This window comes from Nicotiana sylvestris, chromosome 3 (genome assembly GCF_000393655.2).
Source record: "Nicotiana sylvestris chromosome 3, ASM39365v2, whole genome shotgun sequence".
Classification (NCBI taxonomy): Eukaryota; Viridiplantae; Streptophyta; class Magnoliopsida; order Solanales; family Solanaceae; genus Nicotiana; species Nicotiana sylvestris.
The window spans coordinates 190,246,567-190,270,543 of record NC_091059.1 but is presented as its reverse complement, the minus strand read 5'-3'; the positions used below and the strand labels follow the sequence as shown (position 1 = coordinate 190,270,543).

Sequence of the window (23,977 nt, the reverse complement as noted above, 5' to 3'; positions counted from 1 at the left end):
TTCCCTATCTTGTTGTTGTTATTTACTTGTTCTTATTCTTCTTCTCGAGCCGAGAGTCTTTCGGAAATATCTTCTCTACCTCCCAAGGATAGGGGTGAGGTCTGCGTACACATTACCCTTCCCAGACCTCACTTGTGAGATTTTACCGAGTTGTTGTTATTGTTGTTGAAACACATGTACTAAGCAAAAGCTACTGGGTTTTCTTGAACTTGTAGCTAATATTGTAGCTCCGATTTTGATGCATATGGTCCATTTTTAGCTAGCCAAAAATTTGCCGAAGTAACTCTTCATTCACTTTCAATCATTGCACCAATATTAGAACTCATGGATAAATTTCGTTTTTACTCGTCGATAAGAAATGAAAGTAATTTTTTTCTCTATTTGTACATGTCAGTTCTAATTCTTTTATTACCCCTATTGAATATGAACGAATCTGAAAAGCTGAAACAGAATGTTTATGTATTAAATGTAGTAGTTCAAGCCCTTGATAAATGTTTCTGAGAGCCCTTAAATATTGTTAAGAATTTGCAGTTGTTTTACGGAATAAAGAGTGAGCTTGATAGGAAAAAGAGAAAGAATAGACAGAATTTTCTGAGCCAGAGACAAATATAAAGTCAGAAACAAACACTCAATATTTCACAGTATAATACATGAAAATCACACTTGACATTGTTACTCAAACTTCTAGAGTAAACTTTCACCAGCTAGCTAGTAAAATCTCACTTAATGCGCCTGTGTATAGGTTAAGACTAATATTCTGTAAACAAAATAAACTCCTTCACTATCAAGACAACAAGCTGTTGCGCAAAATGAACAAAGAAAATTCACCAACGAAACCCCTTTCTATAACATCGATTGCCCTCGCCTTTCAAATTTAGTTGATCAGAATGCATTTGAGGGAGGGTAGAGATCCTTACACAGATCAACTGAATAAAGATCACAATCTGCACTTCTCCTCGCTATCACCCTCGAAAGTGGGCTTGATTTCCTATTGAATTGTAAGCTATCAGTTGAATTCCTTTGCATACTTTGAGACAAATAGCTGGTATTTCTCTGCTTAACCTTTGCCTTAATAGACTTCGTGAGATTCATGTAACTCGGCTTCTTGCTATTTCCTTCTTCAGAAGTTGACAAGGATGAATAAGACGACGTGCTATCATCATACGGATAATACTCCGAATAAGGCTCAGAAGATGAATTGACTATTTGACAACTCATTGGCCCTCTTGTAGATATCCTGGTAGAAACGTTGTTTCGTCTAATATTTACTGAACTTCGCTCCGATCCAACCGCATAATCTTCATGCTTCCTAGAACTTGGGGTCATCCCCGATGCATCAGTATGGAATTCGTCAGCCAATCTACTTTCCCAAGGCTTATTCGCCATCCAACGCTCTAACCAATTTGAATCCCCGTTAGCCTTAATCTTATTTAAGGTTTCCACTTTTCTTACTCTTGAATTCGGGCTTGGGTTCGTTCTCAGTTTCTGAAATAGATAAGTTAGACAACAATTACATCTAATTACAAACCACTGTCATATAAGATGTTTTAGAAAACAAATACATTACCTGTTGTGCATATGCAATGGCCCTTTCTCTTTTTATTGCGCCGACTTGTCTCATTTTTAACTTAGACCTTACTTCGTCCACTGTGCCAGGGCTATCGCACCATCCACCCTGAGAAACCCAAAGTTAGAAACTTTGATGTAACACTAATTTAATCCAGTTCAGTTCTGAAACTATTGATACCTCAGCTTGCTTAATTGGGTCAGCTTGGCTAGAGTTATCAGCAAGAGATCCTTTCATTGCATCTCCTACAAGAGATGTTTGAGTGCATTGGGCTCTCATTCGGGCCTGAACGCGAACGAGAGCTTGCATGCACTTGAGGGTCATAGCAGCTTGCTTTCTCACTTGTCGTCCACGAAATATAGCTTGTAGCCTAACCACTGCTTTCAATGCCCTTAATGCACGCCTTGCCTTTCGATCAGTACAAAAAAAATCTCATTAGCTGCATAAACCATTCACCAAAGATCAAGTGGGAGGAAAAAATTACAAGGATATAGCATGGGAATGTCTCTACATTGAGATCAAGAATACCATATGACAGCAATTATGCCTCAATTCCAAGCAACTTGGCGTTGGTTGTATGAATCAATATTGATTATGTCGCTCCATTTAAGCTCTTCTCAGACGAGCATGAAAACCATAAGGATTTAACTTTTTAACGCGTTTTAGGTCTAGTTTTTTGGTCTTGGCAACGGGAGTATTATCATTCAACTAAGAGTAAGCTTTTGACAATCAAAATCCAACCATACAGTTGCCTCCTAATTATACACTCATCTAGATGTGTTTCTAGAACTGCAACTTTTCTTGATTCTGTTTTCAGGTTTCAGCAACATTTTCTCCAAAGTTGTGCTTCGTCGTTCTCCACACTTAATGCAAGAAATTCATTTTCTTTTCATATGTAAGTATAACACATCCTTGTGACCAGGAGATCATGAGTTCAAGCCGTGGAAACAGCCTCTTGCAGAAATGTAGGGTAAAGTTGTGTAAAATAGATCCTTGTGGTCCGGCTCTTCCCCGAACCCCGCGCATAGCAGGAGCTAAGTGCACCGGGCTGCCCTTTTTTTTTATATCTAACTATAAGAGACAGTTGGCTCTTGATTATATACTCATCTAAATATGTTCCATTTAAAATGCAACTTTTCCAGATTCTGTTTCAGCAACATTTTCTCCAAAACAAAGCTTTCTCTTCCCCCATTTTAATGAAGAAAAAAAAATCAGCTTCTTTTCATGTTCATATCTAAGTAGCAAACAAATTTTTATATGGAGAGATTGCAAAAAGGGAGAACATAAAAATTACCAGAAAACCCCGAAACGCAGCCTGAATTCGAATAGCAGCCCATTCTTTTTTCACAACAATAAAATCTTTGTGTGGAGCCCTGACCACAGTAGCCATAGCAGCAGCCAAAGTAGTGTCAGACATGAACGACGACTCTGACCCCTCTGAATCTCCCAAATGGCCACCACCTTTTACACCTTTCGACGACGACATAGCTATTCCACCAGATGCATTTCTCCACAGCTTCCATTTTCTGCTCTTGACACCACCCTTCTCCTATACAAACCCCCAAAATACGACAATTGTTTAGTCAGCTATATGAATCCTTACTGACCACGTTAATCCAATTAAAATTATTGCATGCCAAAATTATGCAGGTATAACAGCAACAACAACAAGGGAAGAGATGTTGTTTTCGACAGACTCTCGGCTAGAGAGTAGATGAAAAGTACTACTATGCAGATACAAATAATAAAAAGTACTATTATTTTCTACATGTATAAATCTTTAAAAGGTTAAACCACTCTTATAAAACATAAGAACTACAATCAAAGCGTTAACGTCTAATTAAAAAATTTCAAGAAAATAATAGAAACAAAAAAAAAAGGAAGCCCAATGCACAAAGCTCCAGTTATGCGTGGGGTCCGGGGAAGGGCCGGACTACAAGCGTATATTGTACGCAGCCTTAGCCTGCATTTTTGCAATACGTTGTTTTCATGACTTCCGTGACCTCTTAGTGGCATGCCAGTAACTTTACCAGTTATGTCAAGGTCCTCTTCTCAAAAAAATAATAGAAACAAAGTAAAGAAAAATTCAACTCAGAGATTCTAACAAACTTACAGGATCATTGGATTGGTTCTTTTTTGAACTGATTAATGATTTGATCCATTTCCCTGAACCACCCATGTTTTTTGTGTAAGGTGAATGTACTTTAGTTTTGAGGAGTACAGAACAGACAGAGAAGTAAAGAGGGACAAAGGGGTTTAAGAAAATGCTGTCTGAAAAATTAAAGAGAAACGTTGGGATTTGAGAATTCGAAGAGATTGTGGAGTTTTAATTACTACAGATATATGGAGGGGTTCTTGGGTTTTAAATTTTGAAATTCGAAAATGATAAGGAAAAAAGAGGAAAGTTGTAACGGATAGTTAGTGGAAAGTGAAACGACGTAGTAATAGGCTGACATTTCTCCTTCCCCCCTTAGTTTAAGCTGACACATACGACGAATATTAGTGGGAAAGTGAAAGGAATTTCCGGAAAAAAAGGTAGTTAAAACATGCCTTATATAAATTTTCGTGTAAAGTACACTTATTAATAATCAAAGAAATTCCCCGCGCCTCTGCCTCCAACGTGGGCAATTTGGTAATTGGCTTCGAGGTCCTAGTTAGTTATACACGTATACTCCCTCTGGCTTAATTTATACGAAGATTGGACATCAAATTTAAGAAATTAAAGAACATTTTTGAATAAGTTATATACTACTCCAAGGTATCAAAAAATATTCGTGAGTTTTGCATGTTTCTTATGTCATTGAGTAAATTGTAAATATTAAGATCAAATAATCTTCAAATAAAAAGATTATTAATTTTTATTGTCCTTTTACTGAATGAAAATATGATCCATTGATAAGGTAAGAAAATGTTGTCATCATAAGTATCCTTTTATCTTTAATTATAGGTATTGGATTAGAGTAGTGAGAATTGAATCAAATTTAATAGGTAATATTTAATCAAGTTAGACTTTCCAATACGAATATGAATTAACCAAATATCGCATGAAAATATTTTTTTTAGAAAGTAAGAAAAGGTTGCGTGAAATATTGAGAGTTCAAAGTAATGAAAGTTAATGAGAAATATCCAAAAGACATCTCCACCGGGCAATAACTTCAAAAAATAGACTTCATTTCCCTTTATATTTACCATCTTTTTAGTTATTTTATTTTAAGATACTTCATTCGTTCACTTTTACTTGGCATGTATAATAAAAATAAATTTTTATTTTTACTTGATATTTTGCGCATATCAAGAGAAGACAAAGAAAGTACACACATTATTTATTACTCATTTTAAATTATTTTCTCAAATCTAATAAAATATGCATCAATTAATATGGATATCATGGTCAATTATACACTTCATTTATTATTTTTTAAGGAACGTGAAAAGTCAAAATGTGCCAAATAAAAGTAAATGGATGGAGTAATATAATATGCCAATCGGGCAGTTCGTCTTTTGAATCAGCTGGTGTCCCTCCCTCTTTATATCTTGCTCAATTTTCTCGTGACATCTGGACATTTATTAGAGAATTTCAAATTTCCAAATAAAGATTGAAGTGAACTTGATTTGAATTTGCATCTTAGATTCAAATTTCCATACACATATCCAAACAGAGGTAAAGGTGGCGTTTGGCCGGTTTAAATTATTGTGAGAGTTATTTTATGTTTTGATTATCCTGTTTTATTTTCAAAAGAAAACATGTTTGGGATAAAACAACAAAAATACTCCAACGGTGTTAAAAGGGAAACCAAAATATTTATTTTCTTAGGCAATCAAAGTTACTAAATGACTGGCTGTAGGTCGTATTTACTTGCGTTTACATGAAGCTGCTTGCATTTTTCTTTGCAGCCCCTACAATTAGGGGCGGAGTTAGAATGTAGGTCGCTGATAGAACTAGCGACCTATTTAAAAAATTTATTTTACATCTCTTATTATTTTTTTTGTAAATTGCACTAGTCCAAAACATTTTCTTTTTGCAGCTACTCTGTTAATTTGATCCTTGGTCTAGGCAGAATGTGGAATGGTTTCATCATTAGTAGAAATGTTGGTGCCATCATTTTTTGATTCATTTGTAAAGCTTGAGATGTTTGGCTTGTCGACTGTGGCGATCCCTGGAGGGATATCATCATCTATTGCGTATTTCTACATTAAGACAAAAAAAAAAAAAAAAAATTACAGTTAGTTAATCCCTCAATTAATTTATAGATTGCAGATTAACTAATTTAAAACAAAATTAAGGTTTCCAGAATATCAATTACTATTGACCTTAACATTGCTCAAGTCAACATGGTGCTCCGTAAGAAAGCTTATTAACTCCTCAAAATGCTCTTCTGTTGGTCTATAATGACCACTGTATGACCATATAGCCTGTCAAGAAACAGGAACGCACTAATAAACAACAAAATGATATATGTTGCAATAACTACAACAACGATATGCTATATGCTAAAATTTGAAGTAAGAAAAACACCAAACATGTAGGATAATACCGACGGGTTCAATTAAACCCACAATGGAATATAAATTTATGTGTAAAAGTTTACTAAAATTGCAACAACGAGTAAATATGATGTTACAACTCAAATGGAAAAGATAGAAAATCCTAAGGAACCAAGAGCAAGAATGGTACCTAAACAGACTTTTCAGTGGACTGGCCGACATCGTTGACAGAGTCGATAACAAGAACGTAACGCAGGAAGAAGGGGGAGGATATCAATTTCAATATCATTAGCCAAAAAAAAAACAAATTCACTATCAAATCACCATATAATTATTAAGTCTTATTCCTCTATTTATACAAAGAACATGGTAGTTACAAAATAGTCCTCTACTCACGCACAACTTGCGTGCTTGGTTAATTTGGCTCGTAACATATGAACTCATAACTTTTAAAATATAATATGTTCAATTACTTCAATAATTTAGAATCTTAAACGCTAAAACCATTAAGTTTAAATCCTAGATCCGACTCCGCTAAAGTATGTAGCAGTAATTAAGCTGATTTTTCATACAATTACAAGTTTAACTACTATATACACAACATTAATAGGTCCGTCATTTAAAAATTTATTATAAGTAATTTTTATAACAAACATAGATTAGTAACCTGTAAAGGAGGGAAAATGGTAAATTTGAGACATTTAATTTTCGAGGAAACGGATTCAACTGAACCCGCTTGAACCCATGTAAGAGCATGTTTGGCCAAGCTTCTAGGAGGTCAAAAGTACTTAAAAAATTTAAGTTGTTTGGCCAAGACAGAGAAGTACTTTTGGCCAGCAGCAGAAGCAGTTTTTCTGCTTTTGGGAAGAAGCAGAAAATTCTAGCTTCTTCCAAAAAGCAGAAGCAGAAGCAGAAAATTAATTTATTCAAGACAAAACTATCCTCACTATATATTTATATTTTCCAATTATCCCCTATTGATTTAAGTATTGTTTTTTTACATTGTTGTTTTTAGTTTTTACTATTCTTTTAAATTTAAAGATATCACATATATGAATCATATTGTAACTTTCTAAATTCTTTATTGACTTTTCTTATTTTTGATTTTTTCTTTGTATAATGTCTTGTACTTTCCAAATCATCTTCTTCTTTTTCCGCACTAAAGCAAATTATCTACATACTTCTTTGGATTATCAATTCTTTTCTTACAAATATTCATTTATAATTTTTTATCTTATAGGCTATTAATTCCTGAATCTTTAAAATAGTTAACAAATCTAATTTGTGAAAATTACCTACAAATAGGTAATAAATTTATAATGTATCCCATAATCTATATCTACATCTATCTATAATTAAAAGCAGACGACAAAAGCACCTCATGAAGCCAAATGGCAGAACAATAGAATGACACATGACATAATTAGTTATTAAATTAGTTATTGGTTATTCTTTTTAATTTAAATATATCTAAAATAAAAATAATTAAAAAAACTACCATATATATGTATATATATATATATATATATATATATAATTGGTTATATATATATATATATATTAATTGGTTACTTTAATTTAATTAATAAATATAGATTTCTTATCTATATCTATATTAATAATTAACTATAATAAAAAAACAAATATATAAAAAAATAACTACCCATTCAAATTGGGTGGGAGTAGTTTCAAGTTGGAATTTTTAAATTATTTTAAAATCAAAAAGCAAAAAAAAATAAAGCTATAAAAAACGGAAAAAAAAACAGAAGAAAAACTACCCATTCAAATCGGGGAGTATTTCAAGTTGGAGTTTTAAAATAAAAATAGATATTTTATAATTAACTATAATAAAAAAAACGAAAATATAAATATATAAGAAAATAACTACCCATTCAAATTGGTAGTTATTTTTAATTAATAATTAGTTATTGGTTACTTTATTTAAATTAATAAATATAGATATCTTATAATTAACTATAATATAAAAACGAAAAAACAAATATATAAAAAAAAATAACTGCCCATTCAAATTGGGTGGGAGTAGTTTCAAGTTGGAATTTTTAAATTATTTTAAAAGCAAAAAGCAAAAAAAAAATAAAGCTATAAAAAACGGAAAAAACAGAAGAAAAACTACCCATTCAAATCGGGGAATAGTTTCAAGTTGGAGTTTTAAAATAATTAAAATAAAAAAGATATCTTATAATTAACTATAATAAAAAAACGAAAATATAAATATATAAGAAAATAACTACCCATTCAAATTGGTAGTTATTTTTAATTAATAATTAGTTATTGGTTATTATTTTTGAATTTAAATATAAAAACGAAAATAGATATCTTATAATTAACTATAATTGGAAAATGAAAATATAAATATATAAAAAAGTAACTACCCGTTCAAATTGGGTGGGAGTAGTTTCAAGTTGAAGTTTTTAAATTATTTTAAAATAAAAAGCTATAAAAAACGAAAAAAGAGAAAAAAAACTACCCAATTTGAATGGGTAGTTATTTTTAATTAATAATTAGTTATTGGTTACTTTATTTAAATTAATAAATATAGATATCTTATAATTAACTATAATATAAAAACGAAAAAACAAATATATAAAAAAATAACTACCCATTCAAATTGGGTGGGAGTAGTTTCAAGTTGGAATTTTTAAATTATTTTAAAATCAAAAAGCAAAAAAAAAAAGCTATAAAAACGGAAAAAACAGAAGAAAAACTACTCATTCAAATCGGGAAGTAGTTTCAAGTTGGAGTTTTAAAATAAAAATAGATATCTTATAATTAACTATAATTAGAAAATAAAAATATAAATATAAAAAAAAGTAACTACCCGTTCAAATTGGGTGGGAGTAGTTTCAAGTTGGAGTTTTTAAATTATTTTAAAATAAAAAAGCTATAAAAAACGAAAAAAAAGAGAAAAAAAACTACCCATTCAAATTGGGGAGTAGTTCAAGTTGGAATTTTAATTTTAATTTTAATATAATTTTAATATAAAAACAAAATTAAAAAAATAATAAATTTCCAATTCAATTTGGGGAGTAGTTTTAAGTTGGAGTTTTAAAATTATTTAAATATAAAAAAACAAAAATAAAGTAATAAAAAAAACTTCAGAGAAAAATATTAAATAACGTAATATGCTAATGAAACTTTCTATTAACAAGGTAATAGTATTAAATATTGAAAGATATAATAAAGAAAAATACATAACAAAAACGTTATTCGATGCGCTGCCTGTATAAGTCCCGTTAGTTTAACATAGATTTTATTCACTAAAATTTAGATAATATTATTAAGAACAACATAATAAAATTTAAAAAAAAAAATTCAATAGTAATAAATTATATATCTTCTCATATATTACAAAAAGAAAGCGAATACTAAATATTGTTTAATATAATAAAGAAAAATAGAACAAAAAAGTTATTCACTGACTATATAAGTACGTTTGATTTAATAGAGATTTCATTATTGGGTATATCGTATTGACAAACAAGATGACAATTGAATTTTATTAAAGCAATACGATCTAATAGGATCAAACAAGCTGATCATAATTTAATTTAATTAATATTTTTTTAATATTAATCGCGCATCGCGCGGTACGACTACTAGTATTAGTAAAAGAAGAAGAAAAAGCCTCACAACACACCACTTGGTAATTTAGGACAAAGTTAGTTAGGTTAGGTTAGGTAATAATTATTTTTTTTGAATTTAATTTTAATAAATAAATAAATAATGCATTATGTGTTGTTAATAATTAGCTACTCTTTTGAATTTGAATTTAAATATACTTCACTATTTATTTTTTTACGAAAATAATAATTTTTATATATAAAAAATTATTTCTATGTTATGCTCAATTCCATCTTTCAAGTTTGACGCTCAGAATCAGAATCATGTTGTTATATGCGTACCTGGAGTTCCCCGTGAGAGACAAGCAATCTTCCAGATGCAAGAGAAGCACCTCCAGCTAGAAAACTTGAGTGGTGAAAATTGCCTTTTTCCTTTTGTCCAACGTATAACGTTCTTGAGGTGCTGAGCACAAAAATCCATTGTGTACCCTCAACATTAGTGTCGACAGAAGCACCACTTTTCTTATAAATTAGCTTTCCATTTTCCAGAGCTACTTCGTATGCTTCCCTCTCTTTCTGCATATTTAAATGCACAAATCGAACGTTATAAACAATAATTTAAAATTTATATGCTTGGTAAAAATTTCTGACAAAATTCCCATTTCCATCACAAATTCGCACGGTCATTCATAGACTTTATTTTTATAAAACGAAAAAATCTTGTTAATAAATTTGTGACAAAGTGGGCGTTTGGACATAAGAATTGTAAAATTCCTAAAAAAGTGGGGAAAAAATTCAAGTGAAAATAATATTTTGAAAATTAGAGTTGTGATTGGACATGAATATAATTTTGGGTTGTTTTTGAAGTTTTGAGAGTGATCTGAGAGAAATTGTTGAAAACGGCTTTTTGGAATTTTTCAAATTTTCGAAAAATTCCAAAATTCATCTTCAAGTGAAAATTGAAAATGTTATGATGATTTCGAAAAAAAGTGAAAAATTTTCACAAAAAAAAAAATTCTTATGTCCAAACGGACTAAAAATCTCCTCGCTCATCTCAAATTTATGACAGATACATATATAGCTCGGTCACAAATTCGTGACAAAATTTTGATAGACTCTCATTCTCACCAATTTGTGATGCAATTTTCACGAATCCTTTTATTCGTCACAAATTTAGTCCACATTGATATATTCCATCATAAATTTATCAGAATTTTGTGATCAATGTATCCGTAATAGATACAGTATGTGTTTTCCATGTGGTAATTTAATTAAGTACTCAATGAAATCAATGTTTAGCGCAACGGCGGAGCTAGAATATTAGCTAAGGATTCTCATAAATTCAGTAACTTTTGCTTAAGATTATATTTTTACGAGAAAATTCATAATATACAAATAGTTAGTTGTGAATATAATAGTTAAAATGAACTAAGAGTTTGATGTCACTTTCAGAATGAACTTTAAATTCTGATTCCGCCCTCCGATTTAGTATTATAATCAGATTAGCTAGTTGACAAAAAAGGCTTACTGGTCCAAGATACGTGATGCATTGGGACTGTAGATCACTCCTTGAACATTTCTCGGCGTTAACTTCTTTTCCTTCACCAATATCTAGCCTGTATTTTTTAAATGTTGCACGAAAAAAAATATAACTAGTCAGCCATTTAATATAATTGAGCTTGTAGAAATATCAAGAAAACTTGTTTTTGGTATTCCGAAAAATATTTTTTAATTTTCTCGTGTTTGGTTGACTTTAATGTTTTAGAAAATATTTTTCTTATGAACTCATTTTACTCCAATTGGAAGTCCAAAACTCCTTCTCAACCTTCCCCACCTTCACCAACTCACCTTACCCCCTCTCTCAAAAAGGCTTTTTTTTTAATTTCAATTTTTCCGTTACCACTCACCCTAATACTCTTCCACCCCAACCCCCACCCCACCGCAAAAAAATATTTTTTTACCTTAATTTTTTATTTGCAATTTCAAATTTCTGTTTTTTGGACCACCCCCAAAACCCCCCCCCCACCCACCCCACCCACGCACAAAAAAAAATTGTAATTTAAATTTCTGTTTTTTTTTGTTTTACTGCCCCGTCCCCCTCTCCCCCCCCCCCCCCCCCGAAAAAAATATTTTTTAAATATATTTTTCAGCTTTAATTTTTTATTTATCGGTTTAAAGATTCAAAATTTTACAAGTTCCAAAATTATGAGTTCGGAGGTTTATGCGTTTGGAAGTTTACGGGTTCGAAATTCCGTGATTTTGAAAGTTTAGCGGTTCGAAAATTTATAAAATTTGTGGTTTCGGAAGGTTGTTGATTTGAAAGTTTATGGCTTCATATTTATTATATCTAAATTATTTATGAACACTCTTGAGAAGTCATTTTCCTTAATTTACGTAACAAACACCGAAAAATAAATAAGATTACTACTTATTTTCACAGAAAACATTTTCTTGGACGTTATACCAAACACACCCATAGTGTCAATATTATACCAGTAGAAGAATGGTTGTGAGCTTTCGCTATTGTACCATACATCATAATAACGATGTAGGTTGAGACCATATCGGTGACGTGGATCAATCTGAATATGCATAAAAGAAACTTTGTCAAGAAAATTATTATAAGAGATGAATTTCAGAATAAGAACTCATTAATTTCACTTACAGCTTCTAACCAGTTCTTAATATATAATGTATGAGCTTTCTCATCCTTCAACAAGCCTTTTCCAACCTACATAGTGAGAAGTAAAGCATGGTTTGATTCAAAAGAGGGTTACAAATATTAATAATCTCTTGATTATAATCTTGGGATTGTTATACCATCCAATGCGATTAGTTTACACCATTATTTTGCTATAACTTTTTTACCTATATTAATTAATATTCATAACCAAACATGAAATAAATATAATCTCATATTCTATTTCGAGATTATACTCTTAATCCATGTAGCCAAACAACCCCTTATTATAATACGTGGGAAGCAGAATTTAGCATTCTATTTGGAAATGAAATAGAGTGTCAAATTTAACCCACGGAAATATAACTCGCTCAATACGCCTAGATTTAAGCAAAATTGAGTTGGGAATATATGCATTGGCGGGTCATTTTGGACATAACACAAGTTTAGTTCATATAAAAGTAACTAGTTTGAACTGCATATATATAGTTCAAGTTGACCCATAATAAAACTAATTATTAACAATTAAAAAAAAATGATTTTTTTTCTCATTGCAATATTTTTGTTAAATAGAAAAAAGTTTCAATTGGTTTGATTATTTGATAATTAAATTATTTTTGTCTGAATTTGATTTGGTAAACAATGAAAAAATAAAAGAACAAACAAACATATTAAAAAAGATTTTACTTTGATCGAACTGAATTATGACGTATTGTTTCGTTCAATTGGCGTCTATGTTAATCAAACATTGGGAGAGTTACGACTCAACATGTTTATTGTTTTAACCCGATCAAATATTACGGAATACGTCTATTTGACACCCCTATTTTGGACTATTAACAATGACTTAGAAGTCTTCTTTCCATTGCAATAAGTGAATACCTTTGAAGCCATGGTCTTTGCCCGTGCCCAGCGTGAAACCGTTGCCTCTCTCTTTCCATTTTCAACAAAAGATATACAGCTTTGTCTAAGAGCAGCAAAATCTAATGTCTTCCACCTGTATTATTTTGGGCAAATATCACTTTTAGCGTGCGGTCGAAACTATTTACATCATAATACTGTAAAAATATATAAAATGTGTATATTTTTTTATATAACATACTAAAATGTATATATAACATCAAATTAGTTGATGAAATTTTTTATACATATACGAGAATCAACAACAACAACGACCCAGTGAAATCCCACTAGTGGAATTTGGGGAGGGTAGTGTGTATGCAGACCTTACCCCTACCCCGAAAGGGTAGAGAAGATGTTTCTGATAGACCCTCGGCTCAAAATGACGAAAAACTAATATACGATTAGAGATTAGAAATAACCGTAATTCCTCAAGGATACGTAGAGCTTCTTCTGAAATTGGCTTGTCATTTGGTTCTTGTGCTTCCATTTTCCTTTGTCTTAGTTCAATATGCATATTCTTGTTAATCGAACCATATAGTGCAACTAAAAAGCCTTATCAATGCAATACTATATACTACTTGGACAAGAAAGGAGCTAGATAGAGAGACTTGTAATTGTAAGAATTAAAGGTCAATTTTTGTAGCTTATTGTACGTGACCTTTGAATAATTTTTGATCCTTCCAATGGGTTGCTATGAGTGGAAGAATGTTTCTTTTCCAACTTTTCTCATATTCCCTAAACTTCTATTTTGTTTCTATGAGTGGAATAAGAGTGGTGTACAGCGGCGGATGTACTTTTATGGTTTAACGAAGCTGTATTAGGCAATACCATTTCGTTGATTTTTTTATTAAATATATTTATTAATATTATGAAGAAACTGATAATTAGGAAAAAATAACACCACTTGACATAAACGATCTCTTCGCATATAATAGAATATACGCAAATGTGAATTTCTGCGATGCCCTTGCTCTTCTTACACCAATTGACTAGTAAGTCCTTCATTGACTTTTACCATTTGTTCCCTGCCATTTAAATTTGAAAAAATAATACTGTATGGCCGCATGGTATAAAATTTATATATATATATATATATTCCTCACTATGTGGGATTTTACTGGGTAGTTGTTGTTGTAGTATATATATAAATTATGTACGTTATATACAAAGATTATACAAGTTTTATACACTTTTTCGGTTTTCCAATGTAAATGTTTCTGGCGCAGGCTAAAAGTGATAACGCCCCTAAATTTCATTAACTTTACTACTACCACTTCTACTCTGTCATTTGACTCTATTTTGGGTTCATCCGTAACTTATCGTTGGTCTAGTTTATATAAAAGTTACTTAATTTAAAAAGAGCGACAAAAAGTCCCAGTAAGTTGTTATTATTATCATCGTCATTTAAAAGTGTAATAAAACTACGTCATCCATTGCTAGCCACTGGTACAAGTTACATGACCATTTCAACATAAGAAATTGAAGCCAACATATACCTGAGGCCCACATTGCTTGTGGTTATTTCCTAGAATCTTCAATAAGTCCAGCCCAATAACTACTGCAAGAGGAAGAGACGAAAAAGAGGAAAATGAATAAAATTTTCGCTAGAGGAAGGGGTTGAACCTTCGACCTTGTGGTTAACAGCCACACGCTCTAACCAACTGAGCTACTCCAGCTTTTTGCCTCAAAAACTAAAAAATTCACATCATATTCAGGTAATAAGTTTTTTAGACAATAGGCATTTACAAGTAAGTCCCCTTAAAATATGAGATTTGTAATCTTAAAAATAAAAAAAGTGACTTGACAGTATAAATTTTTTTATATTGGCAAGACATGGCGTGATTTCAGATTTTCGAGGACATGGCTCTTGATATGAACGTGTGGAGGTCGAGCATTAAGGTTGTAGGCTAGGGGTAGTTCATAGTTTTTCCCTCTTTGTACCGGGTAGTATGATAGAGTTTTGCTTATGTCTGTTAGCGGTTTATGTTGTGTTCACACTATTTTGTTGTTTTGCATAGGATTGTATTATTGCACTCCCTTTCACTTATTTGGTGTCTCTTAAGATGATGTTATTACTTCTCTTGCTTCTTTTGTTATTACAGATCTCTTCTTTCGTTTCTTTTATGATTTTATTGTCTCTTCTGTTGAGCCAAGGGTCTCCCGGAAACAGCCTCTCTACCCTTCCGGGGTAAGAGTAAGGTCTGCGTACATTCTACCCTCAGACCTCACTTGTGGAATTTTACTGGGTATATTGTTGTTGTTGTTGTAATTGTTATATGATTTAAAATGAGCCTTGGCATAATTGGTAAAGTTGTTGCCATGTGACCAGGAGGTCACGGGTTTTAGCCGTGGAAACAACCTCTTGCAGAAATGTAGGGTAAGGCTGCGTACAATAGACCCTTGTGGTCCGGCCCTACCCCTGACCCCGCGCATAGCAGAAGCTTAGTGCACCAGACTGCCCTTTTTGATGTTTATAATTTAAGCTCGTAAAAACTTATACTAGACGCAGCATGTCCTCTTGCCATCATTGTTTTGTTGCTTAATGCACATTCCTTTACGGTAAGGGGTCTTTGGTACGAGGTATTTGAAAAAATAATATAAGCTTTAGCTTTTGTGCATTACTAATCCCTTGTTTGGTATCTTTTTTCACCTTATGTATAACTAATACATTATATATTATATTTGGTATTATCCTGTGTATAACTAATACATAGCAAACCATGGTATTAGCAAAGCAATTTTTAATACTTGTATAAGCATGGTTAGAAACATAATTGCCCATCAAATCCCTCAAAGTGTCCAATGTTAAAGAATGTGGAGGGTATTTTTATAAACAATTCATTTTTTTAGAAAAAAATATGCAATGCTTTAGTACCCCAAACCAAACAGTGAATAAGAAATAACCTCAGCATAACCAATTCCAGCAATAATAATCTCAGTATTGTTAATATATTCTGTCACACCCTTTTTTTACAAACTTCACTAATCCTCTTAAATAAATAAAAAGATTAAATAAAGCTCTAAAAGGGTTTTCAATTAGAAAGTGACAAAAATTGTGTTCAAAAGGAAATAACTCAGAGTCGCCACCTGACATTGGTTTCGGTGTGCCAGGTCACCGTTTTTTAAAAAAAATAATTTTTCCTTTAAATCATTTTAGGACTCCAAAACCAAGTCCGCACCAGAGATTCGGGTAAACGGGTTCATTTGACTCGGGGAGAAGGTGTTAGGCACTCTCCAAGTCCCGTAACTAGTACTGTTGAGTACATGATCAAGTTGGCTTTTAAAATATTCAATTAAGGTAGAAAACACAAAAAAAAAAAAAAAGGAAAGTAAACACAAAGATGCTCGAGGTCGTCCCCTCCTAATAAAAGAAAATAAAAAATAAAAATAAAAGAAATAAAGTAAAATCCTAAATATTAATATGTATTGTATTGTTCCACAACTTCGTCATGGCTTCCAAATACATGATACTACGGGCCATTTCCCGGAATAAAATATGTACAAATCCTTCGGGGCATTTTCCAAATAAATTTAATTAAGGGAACGACCTCTCGCCTCAAAACTAACAAAAATCCTAAGGCTTGCCTACCCAAGTAAGATCGGCCTAAGCATATTCCTAGCGATTAAGTAAGGAGAATAAGGATAAAGATAAAAATAAACTAAAGTAAATAAAATTTATTTCATGCTCATTCTCTTTTTGACTTTTCATTGCCATGTATTTAGACCGAACCCAATCCTGAAGCATGTAGTTTAATTAAATACTAGTGGATTCAATCTATTCCCAATTTCCAACAGGCCAATGCAAGCAAATTGTATCAGACAACTATGGCATTCAAACAAAGAGCAACTCTTCTCAAAATCTCACTCAAAAGGTGCTGAGTTGGAATCTCATTCTAACTAAGAATGAGTCATTGCTAAATAATAAAAATAAAAAATGGTGGATTAAAGTATGATAAAGAGCCGTCAATATTCCTTATATTCCGCCCCAACCTTAGAACATGTAGCAAATGAAAACTCACATTGCAACTTTCATGCGAAAGAGAACTAACTGAATGGGACTATTTCCAAACTAAACCAACAAAGATGCGCCTATTAAGATTAAAAATAGAAAGCCATTTCTCAAACTTCTCGTTTCTGCATATTTCACATTAGCTCACATGATCCAAATCTAACCTCACGTCTATACACAACAGAATCCCAACCCCTAATTCCAAGCTCATATCACATGTTACCTTACCAGAACAAAGGCATGTAACTTACGCTCAATTTATCAAAACAAGAACCTGACTCAAGAAACAACTTTTAAATTAAGAGGTAAGTCCCAAGTGATTACAAGAATGATAACTGAAACAAATCCATGTGCTACCCAAAATTGTATTTAAGCCATTTAACAACTGAGTCCCTCCAAACCTACTTTCAAACAGCTCCTAATTTAATTAATTATGGCTCTTATCATATTTTAATAACACCAAAAAATAAAACAAGAGAAAGAATCGGAGTTGAACCTGACATTACAGCTTTCGATTAAATTTGATGTCGACAAATCTGAATGGAAGCGAATGAAACAACGACAAACGAATTGGAACCGGAAATGGAAATGAACTCGAACCAACAATTGAAGCAATCGACCCTCGGCTGAACAGGGGAAACTTTTGATTAATTTTGCTTGGAATCAATTACAAATGAATCCAACAATGGAAAATTGAGATGAGCAGCAACAAATGAACCCGAACCAGCAGCGAAACTCGAATGGCAAACTCAATTTTCAGCTCAGTCGAACTCCATTTGTTTCCCCGTTTCTTTTCCGATTCCTGACCAAAGATCTCTCCAAATATTTATTCTCCTCCACTGTTTCTGTCCGTGTGTGCGTGGATATGTTGTTCGGAGGTGAGCAGCGGCGCTAGGTTACAGGGGTGGGCGTTTGGTGGTGTGAGGACAGAGAAGATAACCGGCAGGGGGTGGGGTCTTGGTGTTGTCGAAGAAAGGGAAAATGGCGGAAGATTTTTGTGTCTCAAGAAGAAGAAGCTCAAGGATCGCTGGGGGCGGGGGGGGGGGGGGGGTTGAAGAAGACGAGATACAGGGGGTGGGGTCTTCTTGGGTGTATTCCGGCGGATTTGTTTCTAGGCCTAGGTTTTTAGGTTGTATTTTTTGTATGTATTTTCAGCTCATTGCTCATAGGTTCTTAGGGTCTTTTTATTTATTTTTTGTTTCTCAGAAGAGTCTAAAAGAATCCTTAGGGTTAACTTGATGGGTGTTAGGTATTAGACTTAATAGGCTAATCTGAATTGGGTAAAAAGTTGAACTCTAAAACTCCTAAAATTATTGTCCAACACCTTAATTAACTCCTTTTAAAATAAGATAAAAATACTACACGATGCAAAAGCCAATCCTAATTAATTAAACTAAATTATATTAAAACATGAAACTATTTTTGTGTTTTCAAGATTATATAAAAAATAAGGTACTATTTTTGTATATTTTTTTATTTAAATTTATGAAAGAACATAAACTAAAATATTTTTGTAATTTTCATTATGTGACGAAATAAATTAAAAGAGTCAAAATAAGTTGAAATAAAGATATTAGACCTAAACTATATATTTACATGCTAAAATATAAAAAATCTTTGGGAGAGTCAAAAATCATATGTCTACGTATTTTATTCAACACTATTCTTAAACCTCCTACCAAACGACCCATGTGTAAGAATAGAACTAGATGCACCAAAATATTAGCAGTTAAGGCCTCGTTATTTGCACTTAATGAGGTATAGATTTAATCATTCAGATCTCAGACATTAGGTGTATTTGATTTTAAAATCTGAAACTTAATCATTTAGATCTTAATCATAAAGTGTATTTTTTTATTTCACAACCACTTAATGGGTCTGAATAGGTACATATGATTAAAATTTGTAACACAGATTTAATTTTACTAACATGCTAGCATCCACATTCATTATTAACGGCTGTCACTACCTACCATTGTCACTTATTACCACCACCATACTCAACTACTAGTACTGCTACCATCTTCAACCATAGCCACCACCACTACCACTGCTATCATCCTCAACCATAGCCACCGTCACCACTACCACTATCAACATCCACCACCATCATCCTCAAACACAATCACATACTTACCCACCTCAACTACCACAACCAACCACCCCATCACCATCAACAATCATAGCTTGCACCGCCCTTCATTATAAACTACCGCCACCCACCATTACATTCATCAATGACAACTACAATCATCACTACCACCTACCATTATTAACTATTGTCATCCGCCACCCACTATCCTTAACCATAATCGTCATCGCTACCAATCACCACTAGCTACTACCCAGAACTACCACCATCAACCAAAACCACCACCAATCACTGCCTCTAATCGACATCCACATGCACCTCCATTAGCAAGTATCACCACCAATTACCATAGTTTAATATATATATATATATATATATATATATATTATTGATAGAATATTAGATTAATTAGTATTTTATTTGAATTTTATATTTATTAATTTTTAAATAAAGATAAATTTTATACATTGAAATAGTAAAAAAAACTCAGGTTTAATCATTTAGTATCCAGACCTTAATACACATCTGATCAGATTCAAACGTTTTAATCTTAAAAAGAAAAATAAACCAAAAGAGGAAATGTCTTTTGGTGATAGCCTCTTTTCTCCTTTATGCATTATTTTAAGGCAATATATCAAACTGTATGAGAAGACCTAAAATCTTGAATAGAGAAGTGAATGACAGAGACCACAGTGTATCATCAAATCATTCGCTGATTGACGTCAATAAAAATATATTTTAAAAAAAGAAAAGGGTGCCAAAATGAAACCAGTACTCTGAAATATACACAACGTTGTTTAACTAACCTTTGTGACTTTGTCTCATTGCATACTTTTCACCCCACAAAAATACCTCATTTTCGCTAATAACCATTTCCTGCAATAACACACTGACCAAATTACTAATACGTAGGGCTCGTTTGGTACGAGAGATAAAAAATAATTAATTTCGGCACAAAATTTAAGGAGAATTTATCCAATGTTTGGTTAGGGAAAAATACAGTATAATTAATCGCGGAATTAATTATCTCAGGATTATAGTATTTTTTTATTATTATGAAAAGATAAAATAATTAATTTCGAGATAATTAATTTTTGGATAACTTGTTCCAACCAAACGACCCCGTGGTACTAAAATAATACCTACGAATATATCTGATTTTGTCTTTACATGCTATTTCACTGCCACTCATCAGCTAGTACTATAGCAAAAGAAATTAAAAAGTGTGCATTGAATGGTACTTATCAGCTTTCCTTTTATATGTGCTTGCTTCCCAGGTTTAAATTCACAGTTCTTTACCTCAAATATTAAAAGAACAAATAAAAAGCTTGTTTAATTATTGGCTCTTCTTTCCTTATTTATTGCACTTTTCACTTGAAAAGGAGAATTCATTATTCAATGCTGATGCTGCTATAAGCTGCTCTTACTTCACATAGTTTTTTAAACTAAAGCTTAATGCTAAAAAGTCAATGGAGGGGTTCATTTCTTTGGTCCAATAGAAAATCAAGCTCTTCTTTTTGAATAACAATAGAAGCTTTTTTGGTTACAGTGCTTCGTCTGCTCATGAAAGTAGTTAACTATTCATACATTTTATTTTTGTTAATGTTGCAGAGGTTGAGAATTATGATACTCCGAAGTTTAGTGGGTAGTTGTGAGTTTTCCTCGTCCATGTCATGTCAATAGTAGTGGCGGAGCCAGAAATTTCTCCAAAGGTGTTCAAACTTAAGAAAAAGTAAAAAAAAATTCCGACATAGGGTATTTAATATATGTTATATACCACTAAAATCTAATATTTTACTTATATACACAATTTAATTTTTCGACAAAGGCAATTGACCACCCTTCGAACAATGTGGCTTCACCTTTGGTCAGTAGTATTAGTGTTAGTCTTGTACTTTCTTATTTTTAAATTTTTATTACTACCCGTTGTCTCTTTCGCTTCGATTTTCTTGCTATTTTGTTGTTATTACTTCATGTTGTTACTACTTCTTTTTTCATTCTTTTTTTGAGTCGACAGTCTAACGGAAACAACAGTTCTACATAAGGTATGTGCTCAGACCCCATTTGTGAGATTATATTGAATTTGTTATCGTTGTTTTTTCACTAACACATTTTTTTTGGGGGGGGGGGGTTTACTATATCCCTCAGACATTGATACGGTGTACTTTATTTCATGAATTAAAAACTGAAAAGAATTTAAAGAAAGATTTTCTTTCTTGTCCAGTTTCAGAATATGACCAAAAGCGGGAATAGGGAATAGGAGGCTCTGCAGTCTAGGCACCCACAATTTTTCCAGTTAATTACCTGTCAATTTAACAGGCTGCTGTATATTCAGGTTTTACTCAGAACCTAAAAAGGTTACTTCTAGTTTCATTCAAGATTTGAAGCAACGTGTAACTAAAGGAACAAAGAAATGAGAAAAAAAAAACAAAGATTAATCATAAGGTGAATTGAGTTGTCAAAATAAGACTAGTAACTGTTACACTATTAATTTAAGAATAAAATATGAAAGAAAAAGTTGTATAGTTGTAGGCTTTTTTGGCAGAGTAGAATCACTTGTTTGAGAAGTAAAGATTTCGTTTTTACCAATACAATTTCAGAGAGAAGCCTTAGAAAAATCCAAGGAGCTTTGGTAGGATTGCTTTTTGGGAAATGGGAGTTTGAGAATTTTGAGTCTCTCCTCTTTTACTTCCTTCTTGTTATAAAGCTATCATGATATGGACCAAATAATCAAACACCAATTATTCTAATCCTCTGTTTTTGTCTGCTCCCTCTGTCTCTTTCTCTTTCAGACTTTCACTGCCTCATTTATACAAACACTTGGTGTGCCGCTGGAAAATGACGAGTAAATTCTTCTGTTTTGTCTTAATTATATTTGCACTTTGTTTAATCTCTGTTAGAAGCAGGCCTTTGGCACCAAATCTCCACTCTTTGCAGAACAAACTGAGTACAAATGAGGTAACTTTTAACCTCCTTTGACTCGTTTTCTCTTAAATTCTTGATTAATGCATTGAAATGTACTAAACAAGTTTTTTCCTGCACTTTATTTTAAAGGGAAACATGAGCAATGAAGGACAAGGACAAGTGAAAGAAACAGAGGAATATACTGATATGAATAAAGAAGAGAAGAAAATGATAGGATCAAGTCCACCGAGTTGTGAGCACAAATGCTATGGATGTATGCCGTGTGAAGCCATACAAGTGCCAACCAACACAGGTCGAGTGGGAGTTCAGTACACTAACTATGAGCCAGAAGGCTGGAAATGCAAGTGTGGCCCTGCATTTTACACTCCTTAGATTACTGGTTGGGTTCATTAAAACCTTAGACCATCTCTAATTTATAGCTGCTAGTAGTCGATTGATAGTACAAAGAGAGAGCTAGTTATTGTTGATTTTAGTCCTATGTCACGTTGGAATTATTTTTTTGTTGTATGAGTTATGACTTAAAGAGTGTGTATAGTGGCTTTAAGAAATTTTGTTGATGTTAGTAATAGTTGTGTAGAAAAGAAAGAGTAATGCATTTTTCATTGACGGTTTAAATTTATTCCCAAACCAGGCTGCTGTTCTCACACTGGGTTGAAGGATTGATTTAATTGCTACTATTATACAGTTTAATGACCCGTTTGGCCATAAAAACAATTTTACTTCTTTTAGGAATTAGTGTTTCAATCATGAAAATTTTAAATTTCACTTAAAATTGAATTTCGGAAATTTAAAAATCTCCAAAAGAATAATTTTTTAAAATTTTCATTTCAAATCACCTCACAAACATCTAGAAACAACTCCAAAATATATTCATCTCCGAATGCAAATCTAATTTTCAAATCCATCTACAAATTGTTGGTCGAAGTTGTAGTAGACTAATGCTTTAACAAGCTAAAAAAAGGGATTTTTTTAATTCATATACACTATTTGAAACCTTATTACGAAAAATGTTGATGTATTGGTATTTACCCGACCTAAACACATTTTAGTTATAAAATATATGCAATCCACCTTAAAAGGCTCCTAATCTATTATCAGTGCCTTCAATCAAGGGATTTAGTTACACCATTTTCCTTTTATCTCTTCACTCTCCCCTCTTCTCTCCAGATTCTCTCCAGATATATCAACTACTTCCTCTTTTTGACATTGGACCTTGTGTTTACAATGGGAAAATGAGCAAACAATACTGCGTATTCACCGGAACTAAATGTCAAGCGAGTGAAAGAGAAGAAACTGACGTATATTTCTCCTATCCATCTTGTTTTGAAGATATGACAAATCTAATTTGGCAATATAGCAGACCTCACTCCTGCTTCCCGCCGATTTCTTACTGCTTCTTAACCCATGAAATACCTTCTACACTCCAAATAAATGTTATATGAGGTATTATGATCTCTGAATGGTTAAGCTATTTTTAAATGTTTAAGCTATTTTGGCGATTGTCCTAGCAAAAAATGACTCGATTGAAATCCACCAATATCGTACCACTTAAATACAATTTTTATACAAATTTTATATAATACGTCTTTTGTATATTTTGTATCTCATTTATACATATAAAAAACAAATTTTATACAACTAATTATGTATTATATAACTTATCTATAATTTTCTACAACTTTCACACGTTATTTTCACCCAGTTAAATACAACTATAATAACATACAACTTAAAT

General features: G+C 32.2%; 2 protein-coding genes, 1 long non-coding RNA gene and 1 other non-coding gene across 4 annotated transcripts; 1 reads left to right on the top strand and 3 right to left on the bottom strand.

The window, feature by feature from the left end:
* Nucleotides 1-789: 789 nt before the first annotated feature.
* LOC104232377 (protein IQ-DOMAIN 8) lies at nucleotides 790-3,885 on the bottom strand. Its single transcript, XM_009785880.2, has 5 exons — nucleotides 3,681-3,885; nucleotides 2,862-3,116; nucleotides 1,748-1,975; nucleotides 1,568-1,675; nucleotides 790-1,485 (listed from the first exon to the last, which is right to left on the bottom strand). The coding sequence occupies exons 1-5, from the start codon at nucleotides 3,744-3,746 to the stop codon at nucleotides 883-885; spliced, it is 1,260 nt and encodes a 419-aa protein (XP_009784182.1). The 5' UTR covers nucleotides 3,747-3,885; the 3' UTR covers nucleotides 790-882.
* A 1,546-nt stretch (nucleotides 3,886-5,431) lies between these two features.
* LOC104231619 (IQ domain-containing protein IQM5-like) lies at nucleotides 5,432-13,731 on the bottom strand. Its single transcript, XM_009784939.2, has 8 exons — nucleotides 13,636-13,731; nucleotides 13,196-13,310; nucleotides 12,299-12,364; nucleotides 12,127-12,215; nucleotides 11,162-11,249; nucleotides 9,976-10,209; nucleotides 5,879-5,980; nucleotides 5,432-5,755 (listed from the first exon to the last, which is right to left on the bottom strand). The coding sequence occupies exons 1-8, from the start codon at nucleotides 13,728-13,730 to the stop codon at nucleotides 5,618-5,620; spliced, it is 927 nt and encodes a 308-aa protein (XP_009783241.1). The 5' UTR covers nucleotide 13,731; the 3' UTR covers nucleotides 5,432-5,617.
* Nucleotides 13,732-14,818: 1,087 nt separating this feature from the next.
* On the bottom strand, nucleotides 14,819-14,892 carry TRNAN-GUU (transfer RNA asparagine (anticodon GUU)). Its single transcript has one exon. It is a non-coding gene; the product is annotated as a tRNA-Asn (tRNA).
* A 7,046-nt stretch (nucleotides 14,893-21,938) lies between these two features.
* LOC104230832 (uncharacterized) lies at nucleotides 21,939-22,857 on the top strand. The gene is made up of 2 exons (XR_011405919.1): nucleotides 21,939-22,275; nucleotides 22,372-22,857. It is a non-coding gene; the product is annotated as an uncharacterized lncRNA (long non-coding RNA).
* Nucleotides 22,858-23,977: the final 1,120 nt, after the last annotated feature.

Excerpts from the sequence above, each read along its gene's own strand:
- LOC104232377 (XM_009785880.2), bottom strand. The coding sequence starts at position 3,746 with ATGGGTGGTTCAGGGAAATGGATCAAATCATTAATCAGTTCAAAAAAG. Across the intron at positions 1,976-2,861 it reads CTGCGTTTCGGGGTTTTCTG|GCAAGGCGTGCATTAAGGGC; the intron begins GTAATTTTTATG and ends ACTGATCGAAAG. Across the intron at positions 1,486-1,567 it reads CCATTGCATATGCACAACAG|AAACTGAGAACGAACCCAAG; the intron begins GTAATGTATTTG and ends TATCTATTTCAG.
- LOC104231619 (XM_009784939.2), bottom strand. The coding sequence starts at position 13,730 with ATGCATATTGAACTAAGACAAAGGAAAATGGAAGCACAAGAACCAAAT. Across the intron at positions 12,216-12,298 it reads TTAAGAACTGGTTAGAAGCT|ATTGATCCACGTCACCGATA; the intron begins GTAAGTGAAATT and ends ATGCATATTCAG. Across the intron at positions 5,756-5,878 it reads TTGACTTGAGCAATGTTAAG|AAATACGCAATAGATGATGA; the intron begins GTCAATAGTAAT and ends GTCTTAATGTAG.